At 39.5% G+C, this 22,073-nt stretch overlaps 1 protein-coding gene across 1 annotated transcript in view; it reads right to left on the reverse strand.

Annotated features, from left to right (window-relative positions):
- The window catches only part of LOC311093934 (protein NLRC3-like), a 29,602-nt gene extending 9,784 nt beyond the window's left edge, over positions 1 to 19,818 (reverse strand). Inside the window, exons 1-10 of the mRNA XM_084131612.1 lie at positions 19,689 to 19,818; positions 18,548 to 18,619; positions 17,797 to 17,913; positions 11,464 to 11,580; positions 11,221 to 11,337; positions 9,538 to 9,597; positions 7,660 to 9,456; positions 7,301 to 7,474; positions 4,861 to 5,034; positions 1,660 to 1,833 (exon numbers count right to left, since the gene is read on the reverse strand). Coding sequence (XP_083987738.1) covers positions 1,660 to 1,833; positions 4,861 to 5,034; positions 7,301 to 7,474; positions 7,660 to 9,456; positions 9,538 to 9,597; positions 11,221 to 11,337; positions 11,464 to 11,580; positions 17,797 to 17,913; positions 18,548 to 18,597 — 2,780 coding nt within the window. The 5' untranslated portion in view covers positions 18,598 to 18,619; positions 19,689 to 19,818. The remainder of the gene's footprint in view (positions 1 to 1,659; positions 1,834 to 4,860; positions 5,035 to 7,300; positions 7,475 to 7,659; positions 9,457 to 9,537; positions 9,598 to 11,220; positions 11,338 to 11,463; positions 11,581 to 17,796; positions 17,914 to 18,547; positions 18,620 to 19,688) is intronic.
- Between the last annotated feature and the right edge of the window lie 2,255 nt (positions 19,819 to 22,073).

The raw sequence follows: 22,073 nt of genomic DNA on the forward strand, positions 1-22,073 counted from the left end.
ACCTCCGGGATATGGATTGGACACTCCTGCTGTAATGGATTATAATACACATGTGAGAAAACAGTTTCAACTTATATAAATATTTAATGTCGACAAAATGATCAATTTAGTGAAAAGCCGTATAATAAGTGTTATGACTGTATATTATCCCTTAAATGATCATCTTGTTTAAGCTTGTTTGTTCATCTTGGTTCAAATCTGCTTGCTAGAAACAATTTTACTTTGCAGAAGCCTTGATTTTCGTGATAAGATATTTAAACTCAAATCAATATTTTGTGTCCAGTTATTTACTTATGTGGCAAGTAGGTGTATAATAAGCAGGATATTATACATTAAAGGGGACATATCATGCTAAATCCACTTTTTTATCCCTTAAATGCATTTTGTTGTATATTTGGAGTGTTTAGAAGTACAGAAAATTTGAAATTATTCTCTTCAGGTGCTTCGTTGATATCTTTATATTCTGTTTTGGTCATATTTTTCAACCTGTTCCGATTTTTCTGTTCTCTATGACGTTTTTTGAACTATTACGTCACAGTATTTGAAGCGGAACTGCCAAATAAGGACATTGACTTCCGGCCCACCACTTTGAGCAATCCGCCATTTTTATTTCTCGCTGCAATTTTGTAGTCCAAGCTAAAGTTACGCGAGGGTAAGTTAAAATGTTCGGTTGTTGGATGTAGTAACCCACACGCTTCATTACACCGTCTAATGTAGATGAACTGCCGCGCTTGTGACAGGGCCATAGACTGTAAAAAATAGGACACGGCGCATGAAAGAACGAGCAGAGAGAGAGACCCCGGTCGCGCGTGCGCACTCTCTCTCTCTCTTCGGAGCCAGGCGAAATTGTAAACAAGACTTCACCGTCTCCAAACTAGACGCTGTCTTGCTCTCTCTCCCTCGCACGTATTAATCAAAGTAAATCGACACGGTGGTAAAAAGTCGGAAGACCAAAGTTTAATGTGTAAATACAGTAACACACCATTGCGATACATCCATATGAAGACGTTGTTCTGCAGGTTCGTCGTCTTCATTTTCATCTCGCTCCGGCTCCGACTCTGGCTCGAACATGTAAGGCTGGCTGGACAAGTCTTCCGTTGTTGACAAAACGTTTCTGTGCCGCTAGATAATCGTATCTCTGCTATCAGACTACAAAAATGGCCGAACGGGGTGGAGTTGAACCGAGTGTCACCGCTACAACCTGGAGAGGGGGCGGGGTATGAAGTGTCTCAATTGTATTTAAAGAGACCGCACCAGAAAAGGGGTAGAAAAGGGGCCTGTGGAGCTATAATAATGAGGAATTCAGACCCAAGCATTGCCGTTCCGCTTTATATAGACTACAAATGTATGATTTATATTTAAAAAGGAACGATTTAAAAGCATGATATGTCTCCTTTAAAACTGTTCTCACAACAAAATAAACCTGACAGGGTGATCAGGACTTGGTGATCAGAGGAGTCTTGTTTCGCCCTGAATGCACAACTAGCCACGGTTTATCCATCACATACAAGTATTAGTAAGTAAAAACTTTGGAAAGAATCGCATGAATATTAAACAACAAAATTATCTTTCAGGACAATTTTAGTCTTGTTTAGTTTATTTTGTTCATTATTGACCATATGAAAAATGGAGGATGTTTAAATATTTTTAAAATCTTACCACAGTATCTCCAGTTTACAGCGAGGATCCTGCAGTAGATCAGAAAGCTGCTTGACTCCTGAATCTTCTACTTTATTCCATGACAGACACAGTTCTCTCAGGTGTGAGGGGTTTGATCTCAGAGCTGAAGTCAGAGCAGCACAACCTTCATCTGTAACACCACAATCACACAACCTGTAGAGAACAATGACACTCTTCAGTCTTTCAGTTCAGGATCTACAGCTCAGATAAGCAGGAACTTCACAATCAGAAAGAGAGACTTAATCCACGGCACCATTAACAGGTCCAGTCTGAGGTTCAGACCCACTTCTACAAACTGCTTGTGGGGGTTAGTTTCCATTTGATAAAAATTGCAAGAATATTCAATAACACTTTATTTAACAGTGACCTTTTTACATATGTTACATGTAGTTACCATAGTAATAACAGTAAATTATACATAATTACATGCAACTAACCCTCAACCAAATCCTAATCCTATCCTAATCCTACCCTAACCCTATAGTAAGTACATGTAGTTGCTTAATATTACTCAGTACTTACATAATACATGATTACATTGTAACAATGACACCTTAACCCTCTGGGGTCTGAGGTGTTTTTGGGGCCCTAGAGATGTTTTGACATGACCTGACATTTGTGCTTATTTCAGCTACTTACAACATACTATTGGCCAACATGTAATTTTGTTGTATTCAGCACAAACTCTGCTACAATAATATGTAAGCAAAATGGATGTACATGTTTGCATTTTATAGAAAAAAAATATTATGCGTGGTTAGTATGTTTTGGGAAAAACATTGTTACTGCAATAAGGCCATTTTACACATACTGAATAGTTGTCCACAAGACTTTGGAATTACTATTCTTGTAGGCTAGAATTTTTTCTACAAAATGATGTGAAAATCATTCTGACCACTCTTTCACAAACAACAATATAACGTTTTTAATTTTGCATGTCAGTTTTTGTGTCAGCACTGCTGTATGCGTTGGGCCATGAATATTAATGTGATTCACACCAGGGGTGTGACTAAAGACACTCCCCCCATGGCTAATGGGCCATCAAGGTGCTGTGAGGCAGCCTGAACAAAAAATGATGAACTACTGAATGATTCACTGATGAATAAAAAGTTAAAAAGAACATCATTTATTCAAAATAGAAATCTTTTCTAACAATGGAAAGACTTTAAGTTATTACTATCACTTAATACATCTTTTCCAAAAAAATTAAGAAAAAAAGACCAAACTTTTGTTTTTTTATTTATTTTTTATTCAAAGAATCCTGAAAAAGCTATCACAGCTTATAAAAAAATATATTAAGCAGCACAACGGTTTCCAACACTGATTTAAAAATCATTGCCGTTTTCTGTGACACACCACAGAGCTCTGTTATAAGTTGCTCCATAAACTCTTTATGGGACAAGTTACCATGTAGCTCTTTGTGCACAATGAAAGAGTTGGTGGAAGCAATGTCCAAGAAGTGTAGAAAAATCTTACTGTACCACTTCATGGTAATGTGCTGTGTTGTGTAGTACTGTAACAGCTGATCAGACATGTCAACACCCCCCATGTGTTTGTTGTATGCAGTCACAGGTGCAGGACATGGAAATGTCTTTGTCATCCATGTATCTTGTGTTTTCACCCTCCTCTGCGCAGTGTCTCCTGTATAAGCAGAATGGGTGGTTTTTGTCATTTCACACAAGAATAGGTAGGCTACTTTTATGTTATGACGATGTAAACACAATCGTCACCGCGAGTATCTGTTGATGGGTATCCCCACGCATTTAGTGACACGCAATGAACGGATCGTTCGCGAACGACACGCATCACTACATTTCAAACATTTACACCTGTATTCACAAACATCTGTGCATAAGGCAGTATTGAAGCGTGTCATAGGCTAACCAAAACCGAACATTTATATAAAAATATAATGTAGACAGTATCACATATTTTACCGGAGGCTGAAATATATTTGCACTAAATCACATTATATAACCTAAGCAGATATTCGCAAACAAGCTACATTACGCATAAGGAAGTATTTTAGCATTATAATCAGTGTCATAAGCTAATCAAAACTGAGTGAAATATATATGAAGTATATACATTTAGCACTGAAAGGTTGCCTACCAGTCTAGTTCACATTTCAACATGTTTCTGTCTATTTATAGATGCATATACATGTACGATATTAGGCTTAGTTCATGTTTTTACTCCAAAATCATTTCATAACATACATTTTAATCTGGCACGACCAGTTTAACATGTCTTACCTTAAAAATCTTCTCATCTTCAAATCGCGTTCTTCTGAGGTAAATCCAAGGTAAACAGCACAGCACAGCACAAACACAGTCATCCAAACTCGATGAAAAGCAGAGAGGAGTAAGTTACCGAAGTCTCTAATTCTTTGTTTTGAGGTGATGAGGGCGTTTACAGGTCTGCGTTCTGCCGCGTGGATCATTTGCATGTCAATCGCTCGTGCGCGCGTGGGTGTGGTCACATTATAGTTAATTAGGATGCGTTTGAGAAACTGTACATGCCGCTGCTTTCTTACGGATTACTTAAACAGAGAATATTTGTTTTTTATATAATTTACATATTTTAAAAATAGAGACTCCAAGCATTGTATAGACATGTGTTTTAAGTCTGTGTGACTAACATTCGCTGAGTTACAGGTCATTTTCTGTCGCGTTTCAGAATGAGTTTCACATTGAGAGAGACGGCAGAACGTGCATCATGTTTATTTTTCTTTATTTGGCGAAAAGCACAACACCTTGTTTTTATTATGAGTATACACAAAAAAAATACACACTTAACAGGATCGATTGATGTATAACACAAGCATTTAAGATAAAAATTAATATTAGTATTTAGATTTTTTTTTGCACTGATAAGGAAAAAAACGAGCCTATCGCGCCGGCGCGATAGCCGACCTCAGGGGGTTAAAATAAAGTGTAACCGAATATTCATTTTTTTATGCAAGTACACAAAAATCATCAATATATCTGTATATGAACACGGATGTAACATCTTTACATCATCCAGTCATGTTTATACTATCATTAAGATTGTACAATGATGTCGGGCACATTGGAAAAAATCTACTGAAAATAAAAGCAACATTTAATTAGTTATTTCAAAGTAGATTTTAGTATGACAATCATTATTGACCATATTAGACATTTTATACAATCTTACCCGAGTATTTCCAGTTTACAGTGATGATCCTGCAGTAGATTAGAAAGCTGCTTGACTCCAGAATCTCCTACTTTACTCAATGACAGACTCAGTTTTCTCAGGTGTGAGGGGTTTGATCTCAGAGCTGAAGTCAGAGCAGCACAACCTTCATCTGTAACACCACAATCCCTCAACCTGTAGAGAACAATGACACTCTTCAGTCTCTTTGTTCAGGAAACACTGTTATAAAGGATAATATATGTGACCCCCAGGGGGTGCACTCAAGCACACAATTTGAATACCTAAGCTAGAAAACCCAAATAGCGCTCCCCTTCAAGCTATCTAGGCAGATTATGTCCAATAAAGGAACAGAAATGGGACTGATGTACTCAAATATAACTTTATTAAACACTAGACACAATAATATGCTGATTGGCAATCAGAGCAGGCAAATGTTCCCCGTAGGTAGCAGTGGACAAAATTCTACAATAAAATAAGTCACAGTGAATAAAGTCTCGTAGTAGATGAGTTACAGTGTATAAAGTGTCATAATACATAGACTACAGTGAATAAAGTCGAATAAATAGATACTGTTCACATACACACACTCCAACACTGCAAGAGACACTTCAAACCAAATAGGCCGTGCACACACACTAACACGGCATTTCACACTTCACACTAGTAGACACTGCAAAATAAGCACTGTCCCCACAGGAGATATTGCACAATGCCCATAGGCCGAATACGGGGTATTGCCAAACAAACAGAAAAAAAATAAAAATAAAATTAGTAGGCTACCACTAGTAGGCCTCCACCCTAGGCCCACCTAGGTCCAGGGGCCTCATTTATAAACGTTGCATACGCACAAAAGAAGGCGTACGCCACTCTCTACGCAATAATTGGTATTTATAAAAAGCAAACTTGAAGGGAAAATGTGCGGTCCTTCACGCAAACTCTGACCCAGGCGTACGCACAAAAACGGGTGAAATGAGAAATGGCGACACCGTCGGCAGATGGAAGAAACACGTGAAAGTGTGTGAAACTGTAGACCGTTGTGTAAAAGAAATGGCAATACTGCCTCTCATAAATAACATAAAGACTTCACAAAGCAAGTCTTACAATTAACAGCCTACACGAACACCCGTTTGATCGATCTGCAGTGTAAAACAAACAAAATCAAACAAAGATTACAACAGAAATGCAAATTAACACATATTTGCAAAAATATATAAATATGTTCTGCAATAATATTAGCATGTTATGCAATTCATCCTCATAACACATCTATAGCTTGTCAGATGCAATCAAAAGGATGGTAATAAAATGCCATGATGCCATCACAATGCGTAATGACGCACAATGGCTGATCATGAGCTTCACGCTTGCGCGTGAGTGAAGTTACGTTTCTTGGTTTTCCTCTGTGTTTGCCATGATTTCGCAATCGATGAATATTAACTTGTGGGCGTTTCACAGACTATTTATGGGCAACTATGGGCGTGACATAAAGCTGCGCTACATTTAGAATTGATTGTGATTTATTAAGGAAAAAACTGCGTAGGATGTGCGTGCGCACAGTTTTATAAATCCGAATATTTCTGTGCGTATGCACGTCCTATGTTTCATCCGTATGCCACTTCTGACGCAAATCCTACGCAAAGTTTTATAAATGAGGCCCCAGGTCCGCACAGAATGGTGGTGGCAGATTTCCAAGGCACACACAAACATCCAAAGAAATGAAAAATAAAAAAGAATGATTAAACCCAGGAAATTCAGTTGCTAGTTGGACAGACGAAAGCAATCCTCGTTTTTGAAACCAGCCTAGATAAATTAGAGCTATATGCACCGTACCAATGAAGCTTAATGGTGTGGATGACTAATAGCTGTGCACACTCTTGCCAGCGTTGCTTGTTGCTGAAAACCCGTGTAGAATCACTACTCGCTATTATGCAAGCAAAGTTTCTGTAGTTTCTGTAAACTCGTAACTGCGTGTACCATTTACTGGTCACCATACGCACAGACGCCAGGCCGAGGTTCTCCCGTTTGCACAGCTGATACTCCAAGAGGCTCACTCTTCAAATCACACTACACTAATGTTCTCCTGACCATGTCTCACGGCACATTTAAAGGGACGTGTCACTTATGTCACCTGATCCAAATAATCAGTGCCAGTGGGCAGGCCTTCAAGCTACACTTCCCGTCTCAACCACCCTACCCGCTACGTATATATATATATATATATGATTTTCTCCTTTCTCTTCAACAGATTTGTATATGAAAGCAGTTATAACCTCTTCACATCATCAATCATGTTTATAACTATCAAAAACTATCAAAAGTAAAATTACCTCTAGCTTTGTAAAGAATCCACTGAATATTAAACATTGTTTTCTGTTACTTTTTTTGTATATATTATTTTTGTATATCATTCATTATTCACCAGACTTTTATAAACTCTTACCACAGTATTTCCAGTTTACAGTGAGGATCCTGCAGTAGATCAAACAGGTGCTTGACTCCTGAGTCTCCTACTTTATTCAATGACAGATCCAGTTTTCTCAGGTATGAGGGGTTTGATCTCAAAGCTGAAGTCAGAGCAGCACAACCTTCATCTGTAACACCACAATCACACAACCTGTAGAGAACAATGACACTCTTCAGTCTCTCAGTTCAGGAAACACTGATATAAATATATATATATGTATACAAAGATATATTTGAATTTCTCCTTTTACAGTATTGCTTAGCTATGAAAGCAAATGCTAAACTCAAAAATGTGATCATGTTTTATCAGTGTAATGATTGTTGTCTGTGACTTACTGAACTGATCTGGATTCTTTAACCACAGGCAGCAGCTTCTGAAGAACTTCATCTGCTGTATTTTGTGCTCCAATAAACTGTTTTAGCTCAAAAACATCCATCTTCTGCTCTGATGTCAGCAACACATAAACCAGAGCTGACCACTGTGAAGAGGAGAGTTTGGTTTCTCCTATTTTTCCAGATTTCAGATAATCTTGGATCTCCTGCATCAGTGAATCATCACCCAGTTCATTCAGACAGTGGAACAGATTGATGGATCTCTCTGGAGAGTGATTCTCCCTGATCTTCTGTTTGATGTACTGAACTGTTTCCTCTTTGTTGTAGGAGCAGCTTCCAGTCTGTGTCGGTAGTTCTCGTAAGAGAGTCTGATTGGACTCCAATGAGAGACCCAGAAGGAAACGCAGGAAAAGGTCCAGATGTCCATTCTTACTCTGTAAAGCCTCATCCACAGCTCTCTGATGCAGCTCAGATATTGAATGATATTTTAAAAAGCTTATAACCTTATAAAACAGTCTTTGTTTGGTGATTTGCCCAAACACATTTCTGTTCTTGTTTGTAAAGTAAATGTGCGCATATAGAGCTGCTAGATGTTCCTGGATGCTCAGGTGAACAAAGCAGAAGACTTTCCCCTGATACAAGCCCAACTCCTCTCTGAAGATCTGAGTGCACAATCCTGAATAAACTGATGCTTCTGTCACATCAATGCCACACTCTCTCAGGTCTTCCTCATAGAAGATCAGGTTGCCTTTCACAAGCTGCTGGAAAGCCAGTTTCCCCAGTTTGAGAATCATGTCTTCATCTTTCACTTTCTTCTCATAGTCCTTCTCATGTTTGATGTTGGTCTGAATGATCAGGAAGTGTGTGTACATCTGAGTGAGAGTCTTGGGAATCTCTCCTCTCTCTGCTTCACTCAACATTTTCTCTAGAACAGTGGCTGAGATCCAGCAGAACACTGGGATGTGGCACATGATGTGGAGGCTCCTCGAGGAGTTCAGGTGTGTGATGATTGTATTGGCCAGACTCTGATCACTGATTCTCTTCCTGAAGTATTCCACCTTCTGTGGCTCATTGAAGCCTCGTACCTCTGTCACGCGATGGACATACTCAGAGGGGACGAGATCCGCTGCTGCTGGTCTGGAGGTGATCCAGATGAGAGCAGAGGGAAGCAGATTCCCCTCAATGAGGTTCATCAGTAGCTCATCCACTGAGGCTGATTCAGATATATTACACAGATTCACTTCACTCTTAAAGTTCAGAGACAGACGACACTCATCCAGACCATCAAAGATGAACAACACTTTATATTCACCACGGGATATTTCAATTTCTTTTGTTTCAGGGAAAAAGACATGAAGAAGATCTGAAAGACTGAGTGTTTTGTCCTTCATCAAGTTGATCTCTCTGAAAGGAAGTGGAAATATGAGCTGGACGTCCTGATTCTCTTTCCCTTCAGCCCAGTCCACAATGAACTTCTGCACAGAGACCGTTTTTCCAATGCCAGCGACTCCCTTTGTCAGCACAGTTCTGATGGGTTTGTCTTGTCCAGGTAAAGGTCTAAAGATGTCATTGCATTTGATTGGTGTGTCCTCTGTTGCTGCTCTCCTGGATTGTGTCTCAATCTGTCTCACCTCATGCTCATTATTGATCTCTCCACCTTTACTCTCTGTGATGTAGAGCTCTGTGTAGATCTCATTCAGGAGTGTTGGGTTTCCCTGCCTTGCTGTTCCTTCATACAGACACTGAAACGTCTGCAGCAGATCTGATTTAAATGTGCTTTGGACCAGTTGAGAATCACAACTAAAAGAAAAAAATAGATTACAACATAAATTAAAGAAGTAAAAGTGATAGTAAAATATCTTTACAACAGAAATGTTGTACCTCAGATTAGATGACATGTGTCTTCCTGTAAATGTTTCTCGAGTGTCCATAGACTGTTCACTAATTATGGACAAACATCGACAGAACAGAGACAATACAACAGAGTCGAGAAAACAGAGACAAGAATTTATATAGAGTCATTCTTTGTCGCCTCAACCAGAGGAACCTGGACAAACATGTTACTTTTTATTTATTTTTCTGGTGAAAGAAATTCAGTGGGACTCTGAAGCACCTTTTATGTTTATTTTTCTCAAAGTTTGAATGCCTGTAACTCAAAATGTATGAAAGATATCTCAATATCCTTTTAGATTTAGGTTCCTAACAGACTTTTCTTTTGACATCTTTTTTTAATAATAATATTTAAAGCCATCTCAATGTGGCTCCATGTGCAGATTGTTGAATTTAACTAAATTGAATTTCTCAGTGATCAAAAACCAAATGTGGGTCACTTTGGATAGATCTAATACTTGTATTTGAAGAGGAATGTCTGAAGAACTAATAATGTTGAAATGTAAAAGGTAAAAATGTAGCTTTATTCATTCAAATACAATAATTGAAAACTCTCATTTTGACTCCCCTCGACAAAATAGTGGATTTATAGTAAATAATAGTTAAAGGGATAGTTCACTTTGAAATTAAATTTTGGTATGTTTTAGCTTACCTCAAGGGCATCCAAGATGTAGGTGTCTTTTTTTCCGCAGTAGTTTCAATTTTGATATTTTTAGGTCAAACCGTTCTTGTCTGTCAGTCATATAATCCAGGTCTGTGGTCACTGTCTCAAAGAGCATGCACAGAGTCCGAATTAAAACAATTCCCCATCGTCCAAATTAAACAATTCCCCATCGTAAGTACACATTGATGGCCTAAGACACGAAACAAGCGGTTTGTGTGAGAAAACAAACAGTATTTATATTGTTTTGTACCTCTTGTAACCAGCCATGTAACCAGCCATGTCCAAGTGATCTGAGGGCGCGGGCGCTTCCTGGTATGTGACGTGTACACAGACTGGTGCATAGATATATACACTAGATGTCGCCTTGGCTACGGCAGTTCATTGGAAGGAGGCGACATCTAGTGTATATATCACACGTCACACGCCTCAGATCTCTTGGACGTGGCTGTGTACAAGAGGTACAAAACAATATAAATACTGTTCGTTTTCTCACACAAACTGCTCGTTTCGTGTCTTAGGCCATTAATGTGTACTTACGATGGGGAATTGTTTAATTTGGACGATGGGGAATTGTTTTAATTTGGACTCTGTGCATGCTCTTTGAGACAGTGACCACAGACCTGGATTATATGACTGACAGACAAGAACGGTTTTACCTAAAAATAGCAAAATTGAAACTACTGTGCAAAAAAAGAAAAAAAAGAAAATGCCCTTGAGGTAAGCTAAAACATACCAAAATTTAATTTCAAAGTGAACTGTCCCTTTAATGGCATATAATATAGTTTTTTGATGCTCATCACTGTTTATCATTCTTCAGAAAAACAAAACAAAAAACAAAATAAAAAAATTATCCAGAAACTTCTGAAATTTGGATGATTTGACACAGAATTACCCTATAGTTGATTTTACATGTAAATAAACCTCTCATAGAGATCTATCTATGTATCTATGTATCTATGTATCTATGTATCTATCTATCTATCTATCTATCTATCTATGAAATGTTGTACCTCAGATCAGTTGATGTGTGTTTTCCCTCAAATTTCACTGGCTGTCTCATAGACACATCACTCTTCATGGACACACAGCTGGACTCCGGTGAGATTGATCTGTCACCCTTAAACTGACTTTAATAGAATAGAAACAAAAGAACAGAGACAAGAATTCTTAGACTATATTACAGTACATGTAGATAAACCTCACATTGTAACGCTAGGTTCCCAAATGAAGACGAAGATCAAGCAGTGTTGTACCTCAGATCAGTTGATGTGTGTTTTCCCTCAAATTTCACTGGCTGTCTCATAGACACTTCACTCTTCATGGACACACAGCTGGACTCCGGTGAGATTGATCTGTCACCCTTAAACTGACTTTAATAGAATAGAAACAAAAGAACAGAGACAAGAATTCTTAGACTATATTACAGTACATGTAGATAAACCTCACATTGTAACGCTAGGTTCCCAAATGAAGACGAAGATCAAGCAGATTCAAATAACAAGAGGATTTATTCCAAACGTGTTAAGCCAATGTACGAAACACTTGACACAAACAATAACCGATCGTGAACACAGAACAATGAGGAACTTAGGGTGCTTTCACACTGGCAGTTTAGTTCGGAATGGGGTCTGAGTTCGGTTGCACTCAAACCGTGCTGTGGTTTGCGTGACTATGAAAGCTGCGCACTTTCTCAGGAAGTAAAGTTACTTGCGCATTTTAGCTGATTATGATGTATTTAGTTAAGTAAAACACATGTAAGGGATGACAGTGTTGATGATTTTACCTTGGATGCGAGCGAGAGTGAGCCTGCAGTGTATTTGCGCATAGCGTGCGGAGTCAGAGCAACAAATTAATGGAAATCCACTGTCTCCTCAAGAGTGCGTTTGCAATCAGCAGAAAGCCAAACGTGATACACAGTAAACTGGTGTGTAATGATGAGGCAGTGTCGTTGAGTTTCATTTGCAGTATCTTTATTGGTAATAGTAAACGTAACACAATCAGGAAGGGGTCAATCACCAGCAAAGGATATATCTGAGGCAGTCCACAATCGTAGTCTATGGGCAGGAAGATAATCAGGGCAGGCAGCAAACAATAAAGCATAAATCCAGTAAAATGAAGCAGGGTCACAATGGCATGAAGCAGAGGGTCAAAACGAGTAGAACAGTCCAGGATCAGTAAACCAGGAATCAGTATAAACAGGGAAAATGCTCAGAAATGTCAACCAGGGTGAACCAAGACTTCGCAAATGAAGCAGTGGAGAAGTGCTGTATAATTAGTCCGGGTGATGAGTGGCAGGTGTGCAGATAATCAGTCTGGGTGATGAGTGGCAGGTGTGCAGATAATCAGTACCAGGCACGGGGTCATGGGAAATGGAGTGAAAATGTGTAATTTTAATATTCGGGAGATAGAGCCCTCTGATGGCGAGTGGGAGGAACCACAGAGTCTTGATTCGTGACAGAGCCCCCTCCCTGTGAGCGGCTCCTGACGTGAGGAGGTGGTCGACGCCGGGGACTTCCTCGAGCTTGAGGGGCTGGTTTTCCCAGATGGGTCCTATGAAACTCTGCAGTAAGAGATGGGTCGAGAATGTCCTCGGAATTGACCCAGAACCTCTCTTCCGGGCCATACCCCTACCAGTCCACGAGGTAATGGAGAACTCCTCCCCGTCATCTGGAATCCAGGAGTTCCTGGACCTGATAAGCCTCCTCGCCGTCTATGATGATGGGAGAGGGTCCCTGGTCACTGACTTCCTCTTATACCTCCCCTCTTGCACCACCAGCAGGTGGGAGAGTTGGGGAGATCGGTGACAAAGCCTATTGTGATGTGAGACCAGGGACATTGAGGTATGGGTAATGGTTGTAGTAGTCCGACTGGTGGTTGTTTGGAGAGTTTGGATACATTACAGGTAGAACAGTTCTGGACAAAGGAGATAGTATCTTTCTGCATGGAAGGCCACCAGAAGCGATTTGTGAGGAGTTGAAGGGTGGCTGTGATACCAGGATGGCCGGAACTGAGTGATGAATGAACGTGTTGGGTTACCTTCTTGTGTAAGGGTGGTGGAACATATGTCTTGTCGGGTGGACAGTCTGGTGGAGGTGGATCTGATCTTTGGGCCTCTGTCAATTCTGTAAGAATGTCCCATTGAACCGGAGGAAGGATGAGAGTGGGTGATATGGTGAATTCGTCGGATGGTTGTTAATGAAATGATTCATGTTGCCGAGAGAGAGCATCAGCCTTGATATTCTTTGACCCAGGTCGATAGGTGACTGTGAAATTGAACCATGTAAAGAACAACGCCCACCTTGCCTGCCTTGGATTGAGTCTTTTTGCGGAACGTAGATATTTGAGGTTTCTGTGGTCAGTGATTACCAGGAAAGGATGCTTGGCTCCTTCCAACCAGTGTCGCCATTCCTCGAAGGCTGCTTTCATGGCTAACAGTTCATGGTTCCCAACATCATAATTTTGTTTGGTGGTAGTGAGCTTCCTTGAAAAGTTGGCACAAGGAAACATCTTTGGAGGTGTGCCTTGGCGTTGAGAGAGAACAGCACCGATGCCAGTGTTAGATGCATCTACTTCTACAGTGAATTCGAGCTTGGGATAAGGATGATGCAATATGGGAGCACTGGTGAACCGGTGCTTGAGGTCTTGGAAAGCCTGTAAAGCTGCTGGTGACCAGATTGATCTTCGTCCTCCTCTCTTTGTCATGGATGTCAGGGGAGCTGCGATTTTACTGAAGCCTCTTATAAATCGTCTGTAGTAGTTAGCAAATCCCAGAAATTGTTGCAGCTCTTTGATCGTGTTGGGTTGTGGCCATTTTAACACTGTCTGTACTTTACTGTCATTCATGGCAACCCCTTCTGGACTGATTTCGTACCCAAGAAATAATACCGAAGTTTGGTGGAACTCACATTTCTCTGCCTTGGCATATAGTTGCTGAGAGATTAAGCATTGTAGGACCAGACGAACGTGATTGGCATGCTCTTCAAGGGAATCTGAGTAGATGAAGATGTCATTGATGTCGTTGATGAATGCCTGGAACACAGAAGGACTATTGGACAACCCGAAGGGCATAACCAGATATTCATAGAGTCCTGTAGCAGTAGAGAAAGCTGTCTTTCATTTGTCAACATCTCGAATACGTATGAGGTTGTAGGCATTTCTGAGGTCAAGTTTAGTGAAATATTTGGCTGAGCGATGTTGTTCGAGGGCTGCTGGAACTAGAGGAAGAGGGTAGCGATACTTGACTGTTATTTCATTGAGCCTTCGATAATCGATGCAAGGGCGAAGACCTCCTTTCTTCTTACTGACGAAGAAGAAACCTGGCTGAAGCTGGTGAAGTGGATGGTCGAATAAATTCCTTAGCTAATTAGGAAAGATGCAACCTTTGGGGGGCGTTGAACCTGGGAAGAGTTCAATGCTGCAATCGCTGGATCGATGAGGTGGAAGTTGAGATGCTTTGTTCTTGCTGAAAGCTTCTTGAAGGTCGGAATATTCAGATGGAAGGTTTGGGACAGTGTTTGTTTCCTGAAGTACGGTGACAGATTGAATAGGAGTGGGAGCGATGGATTGAAGACAGTTTTGTTGACATTTATCAGACCAATGAGTGATTTGTCTATCGGTCCATGAGATTTGTGGGCCATGTTGTTGTAACCATGGAAAACCTAGAATTATGGGATGGTTAGGTGACTGAATGAGGAATAGCTGAATGGTTTCTGTGTGTACGGAACCTATGCGTAGTGTAACGTCTCTCGTAGAGTAAGCAACATGACCTACACCCAGAGGTCGTCCGTCTTGCGCTACCACTGCCAACGCAGATTCACAAAGTATTAGGGGAATGAGATGAGACTGGGCAAAGTCATTGTCTATAAAATTACCCGCTGCTCTAAAATCAATCATGGCCGTGGTTATCACGGATTTGCCAGAAAACATTAAAGTCACTGATAATTCGACATATGATGAAGAGCGAGAGATAGATCTTGGAGAACTTACAGCAGTGGTATTTCGAGGAGATGGTCGCTTGGGACAGGATGCTTTAAGGTGTCCTGGTTGACCACAATGCAGAAAGAGGCTCTGTTGTATGCGTCATTCTCTTTCTTCAGAAGTGATGCGTGTAAGTCCGATTTGCATGTGTTCAGGATTGTGCGCGTCAGGAGATGTTGTGGTGTGATAAGCCAGATTCCTAGTGGGTCTGCGTGATTGAATCAAATAGTCAACGCGGATGGCCAGATTAATTAATTGATCCAGAGTTGCTCCTTCATCGCGACAGGCAAGTTCAGATTTGAGCTCCAGATATAGACCATTGCGGAACAGTAACTTTAAAGTGGTTTCAACCCAGTCAGTTTGTGCTCCCAACGTGCGAAAAGTGAGAGCAAACTCAGCTGCCGTTCTCCCTCCTTGTCTGAGATGTAACAGTTGAGCACCAGGACTCTTTCCTTCTTCTGGATGATCACACACCTCACAGAATCGTTGTAGGAAGACAGAGAGTGAAGAAAAGGGAGACTGACCACCGTTCCACATTGTCGTTGCCCACTCCAGAGCGCGGCCAGTTAATAATGTACATACAAAGGCTATTTGACTGGCGTCATTTGGGTATAACAAGGGTTGTTGGTCTACAAACAGGGAACACTGAAGAAGGAATCCCTTACACTTGGCGGATGACCCATCGAATTTCTCAGGAAATGCGAGACAAAGATTCGTGGTGTTACTGGATGTGGGCGTGCTGATTGTTGGGCTCGCCGCAGAAGTTGCACGTGAACTAGTTGCTGGGTTTGCTGCAGATGGGTTGGGTTTTTGTGATGGTAAATGGAGGTGCTGTAGTGAGGTTACCAGTTGCTCAGTTAGGGATGTTAGGCATTCTAGTTTTTGCTGTTGTTCTTGAAGCAGTGGAGAAGTGCTGTATAAATAGTCTGGGTGATGAGTGGCAGGTGTGCAGATAATCAGTACCAGGCACGGGGTTATGGGAAATGGAGTGAAAATGTGTAATGTTAATAGTCGGGAGATGGAGCCCTCTGGTGGCGAGTGGGAGGAACCACAGAGGCTTGATTCCTTGATTTGTGACGCTGTGCTGTTGACTCAGCTGCGCATAATAGCACCTAATTAATAAAAACCATAATATATTGAACTGCGTTCTGTTTTCTATCATGCGGCATGCACGTTTGCAATGACGTAAGATGCACGCAAATGCACCAGGGTTCGATAGAATCAAGTTGAGTGTGAAACCAGTCCAATGCTGCCGGGGGTGCCGGGAACAATCACCCTATTGAAAGCACCCTAAAATACACAGATGAATAAGGAAGACAAGGTGATAACAGCTGAACATGGTGAGTGATGATGATGATCACTGGCAGGTGCGGTTAATGGTGGAGTGAGTGCAGGTGTGAGCCAGGGGGGATGATGGGACATGTAGTGAAGACGGAGACTAACAGGTGACCATGACACACATAGGAGAATCAATCCATCCACCTATCTTTTACCATTGCTTTTAAATCTGTTGATGTGTTTGTGTTTCTCAATAAGTGATGTTGTTGTGTTTAGTTTAGTTGAGTTTGTCAGTATTGTTCTGGTCCAAATTATCAGTGTTTTGTGGGTCAGTAGATGTTAGTGAAACATCAGGACTGAAGCTCTGGATCAGCTGTAAGAGGAGACCCGATCCTGTGCTCGACTCCTGCTATTGCAGCGTGTGGCGAGCACGACGAGGTCGAGGGCCGTGGGAGGACGGCGCGAGGCCGGTGGCGTGATTGATAACGAGCGACACGTGTGCAACGCACCGGTCTCGTATCTCTCACGGAGGAGCGGAAGCATAAAGGAGGAGCGACGACAATGAAGAGCGAGAGAGGAACAGGCCTGTGTTTTATTTGATGTTTTGTGTGACAGGCAGTCGTCCGTGAGGGGCTGCTGTCTTTTACTTTCGTTTTGTATTTGTTTTATTTTTGTCATTAAAAGTCTTTAAATGTTTGCCGGTTCCCGCCTCCTTCTTCCCATAACAACATACCTCGTTACACAGCGCTTTATAATAGTGTGAGTCTCTGAGTTATACATGCTTACACAATATCATCACCTATTTCTGTATTTTGATAATAAATGGATATTTGCCAAATTATGCCATACATGCATTATTTGTGTGTGTCTGTGGTCTCTCTGTCTGTCTAAACAAAAATGTTGTACCTCAGATCAGTTGATGTGTGTTTTCTCACATAGAGAATCAATCCATCCACCTATCTTTTACCATTGGTTTTAAATCTGTTGTTGTGTTTGTGTTTCTCAATAAGTGATGTAGTTGTGTTTAGTTTGGTTGAGTTTGTCAGTATTGTTCTGGTCCAGATTATCAGTGTTTTGTGGGTCAGTAGATGTTAGTGAAACATCAGGACTGAAGCTATGGATCAGCTGTGAGAGGAGACCTGATCCTGTGCTCGACTCCTGCTATTGCAGCGCTTTATAATAGTGTGAGTCACTGAGTTATACATGCTGTCAGAATATCATCACCCACTTCTGTATTTTGATAATAAATGGATATTTGCCAAATTATGCCATACATGCATTATTTGTGTGTGTCTGTGGTCTCTCTGTCTGTCTAAAGAAAAATGTTGTACCTCAGATCAGTTGATGTGTGTTTTCCCGAAAACTTCACCGGCTCCGTCATAGACCAGTCATTCTTCATGGACACACAGCTGGACTCCGGTGAGATTGATTTCTCCATCTGGTTTTGACTTCAATAGAATAGAGACAAAATAATAAAGATAATAATTATTAGATTATATTACAGTACATGTAGATAAACCTCACATAGAGAATCAATCCATCCACCTATCTTTTACCATTGGTTTTAAATCTGTTGTTGTGTTTGTGTCACATGAGACACAGCCATCTTCTAACCGTATACATACTGGTATAGAAGCGCTGCTATTTGGGCGGAGAGATTTGCTCGCAGCGCCTGAGAAGCCCCGTGGTGAGGAGCAGAGAGTTGGAGTAAATCACTCCGCCCAAGTAGCAGTGCTTCGCCTTCTGAGAATATAGTTCCCAGTGTGTATACGGTTAGAAGATGTCTGTGTCTCATGTGACCTTGTTATTTGTGCACGCTGTGACTATACAAATCACCACATGTAAATAGGAAAATGTTGGCGTTATTTTGTCACTTATTGGGAGCAGTAAGCTAGCTGGAGCCGTTTACCTCCAGTCTTTGTGCTAAGCTAGGCTAGCGGTGGGTGCGTCAGACAGAGTTACAGCACGCACAGAGATGAGAAGGGTGTGTATGGACTTATCTAACTCTGGGGGATACGGTGAATAAGCTAAAGTCCTAAAAAGTCGGCGTGTTCCTTCAAGATCATATGAAGATTGAAGTACCTGCATCCTGGAGAAAAATCTCCATGTCTGAATGTGTGTGTGTCATCCATGATTCATTCAGTCTTCATGGAGCTGCTTGGGTAAAAGATCAGAAACACTCATTCACACACACCATTAAAATGCAAAAAAATTACAAAATTATTATTATTATTTTATAAAAAATGTATACATATTTGTATTCTCTTTCCATCATGACATTTTCCCCCATTATATTATATTTAAAAAAAAGCTATGATAATGATGAATTGCAAGAATATGATAAAGAAATAAAATGGTACATCTGGCGTGTTAGTATAAAACTTACAGCCTGGTGGAAAAAATATGAAGAATTTACAGGACAATAAAAATATGAGAGAAAATGAGACAAAAAACCTAAAAGATCATTATACTTCTGGTTTATAAGTTGATTTGGGATCATGTAAATGAATGTTAAAATGACAAAACTTGCAGATTACCTAGATTAATTTGATGAATCACAAAAAATATATATTTTATTTTTATTAAAATATGAATTTAATATTTTAATATATTTCTGATTATTGAGGCCCAAAATGACTGAATTTCCCGCTGCTTTTCCAAAACATTGTTTGTGCTGAATTTTGATAAGCTAATGTCACTTTCCCCGCTCATGTTAACATTTTAGCATCATTTTATGTCTATAAGCAATAGAAATATCATGTCTGAGCAGACGGAGAGGAAACACAACTGGACAATGTTCTTCTACTGGACCCACAAATACTGCAATAAAAGCTCTTATAAACTACAAACTGTTAAAGTGGCTATAGCATGCAATTTTTGTTTATTTCCTTAATAAAATGTTTCCTTTTTTATGTTTAATTAAACAGTTTAAAATCATTAACAGAATAAATTCAAACAATGTAAACTGATGTCCATGTTTGCTATTTCTAGAAACCGTCCTCATCTGATGTTATTCTGGTATTGAGGCAGGTTGTCACAGAACTCTTTATACTGGACATTCATTTACACAGACAATTATAGTCAAACTATATGTCCAACAAAGACAGTAAGGATTTGAATAATAAGATCAAGAACTTCATATAACTTTAAGAACTTTAACGGTTAGGCCTACTTTAAGTATTTCATGGTTACTTAAGGTAATGTAAGGCTTTATGCATCTCACCTGAAATCTCTCCTTGATCAGAATCAAAGGTTATAGACACAGATCCTCAAATCTCTGCATAAGCGGCTGTAAATATCACTAGACACTTTGATATTCTACATCACTGATTAAAAATAATCGTAATTCTGAGAGTAAAATGTGGAATAAGAATGTGGAAGTTGGGAAATCTAGTATCACTTTCATTCTTCCACTAATTTAATGGTTGCCAGATCTGCTCAAGATCATATCATCCATTTCATACACAGTTCAGTTGAGAAAGGCTAGTAGTGCACCAGTTCTGACAATGTACAAATGTGACCCTGGACCACAAAGCCAGTCATATGGGTCTTTTTTTTAAAATTGAGATTTATACATCATCTGACAGCTGAATAAATACTCTTTCCATTGATGTATGGTTTGTTAGGATAGGACAATATTTGGCCGAGATACAACTATTTGAAAATCTGGAATCTGAGCGTACAGAATGATAATCGCCTTTAAAGTTGTCCATTTCTACTGGCGATAGTGCTGCATCCATTCACAAAAATAAATGTTTTATATATTTAAGGTGGGAAATTTACAAAATATCTTCATGGAACATGATCTTTACTTAATATCCTAATGATTTTTGGCATAAAAGAAAAATCTATAGTTTTGACCCATACAATGTTTTGTTGGCTATTGCCACAAATATACCCGTGCGACATAAGACCTAGATCCATAAGATCCAGGATCACAAATGTAAAAACTTGCTAATATTATTCTTTTCATGAACACAGTTCATGAAATTGTGGCTGTTCGAATCGAAAAGCATAAGCTCTGCAATATCTGTCTTAAAATCAGCTCTTGTATCTGCTCTCTGTATGATTCACAGACATGACTCTAATTTTCTTTCCAAAATGCAGGAAACATATTATTTATAATTCTGTTTACATATATTATATGTTTACAAATAAACTTGTGCGTTTTTAAATGTTTCATAAAAGTGCAAAATGTCAAACAAAAACTAGGAAAGCAATATTTTATTTTGTGTGCAGCATTTTCTGTGTAAAGTTCTTCTAATTCAACATGACATTCAAAATACAATCATTCTTTTTTCCCCCAATTATGGTTAAAAACATTACAAAGGAATGGACGCAAAACTAAATGAACCAAATGGAGACTGATGAATATTAGAGTGATGAAGGCTGTTATCTATGAGTTTAAGATAATGTATTTTAATTAATGAACGAATAAGATCTGCTCATACCAAGTCAAAACTTAAATATTATTAATAATAACATTTAAATTACAAAATACCAAGACATTGTTTAATCTCAGCAAATTGAGTTGCTATTTTTGTTCTTACTGTAGTTCTTACTGTAGTGAATTGACGGCAGATAAAGATGGTGATTTGAGGGATCAGTCCTTATGAACTTTTAATTAATACTTTTAATTTTTACACAATTAATTATTTTCTATAAAAAAAATTAAAAAAAGGTGCTGCATGTTAGATGTATTTTAAGAGTATAAAGTATAATGTATAAATAAATGTAAATATTTTCCATCTTGTGGTTATGATGATGAATCCAGTGTGTTTGTGGACATGAAGCAGTAATTAGGTGTGTTCGACATCGGCTGTGGCTGGATGTAACCGATCGGCGAGAGTAGCCGCGTGCAGGTAGGGAGGAGCTGCAAACGGAGACGTGAAGTCGGACACTTTCTGGTTCCCGTAGTGACCACTCACGTGTTTGCATACTTTATCACAGCTGAAGTGAAATAAATGCAATATTTGCCAAATAATACACAGATGTTTCAGAGACATTTTCATTCAATACTTTATGTACTGCTTCATACAGCGTCTGTTCAAGTTAATCTACTGTTTAAGTTAATCAACATAAGCTACTATCAATGAAGTGGAGTCTACGTTTTTTAATCAGTTTTAATTTGATAAACATGACACAATATAGCATCGCAACGACATGAAAAGAGTGTTTACTGTTATAAAAAACTGATTTGTGAGCTTTAGAGGAACTAAAGGTGTTCTAATAAACACCAGTGTTGAGGTAGTTACTAAAAAAAAGTAATTAGTTACTAGTTACTAGTTACTTCTGTAAATTGTAATGAGATTACTTTACTAGTTACTGCATTTGAAAAGTAACTTCACTACTTATTACTTTAATTTCCCATTTCTTAATTTACCCTGTAGATACGGACAAACATCATAGCCCTATCATCACAGTCTGTCCGCACAGTGTTTATAAATGTAGCCTATACAAAATGGCATGTAAAACCATATGAAAGAATAATATCCATTTCTGCACAAAGAAATATGCCTCACTGTAAAATCCACAAACAACTGGATAAAGGACAAATGTCTGCGGTGGTAGACACATAATCAGGGCTGGACTGGGACAAAAAAATCGG

Source organism: Abramis brama, assembly GCF_963993115.1.
Source record: "Abramis brama genome assembly, chromosome: 12".
Taxonomy (NCBI): domain Eukaryota; kingdom Metazoa; phylum Chordata; class Actinopteri; order Cypriniformes; family Leuciscidae; genus Abramis; species Abramis brama.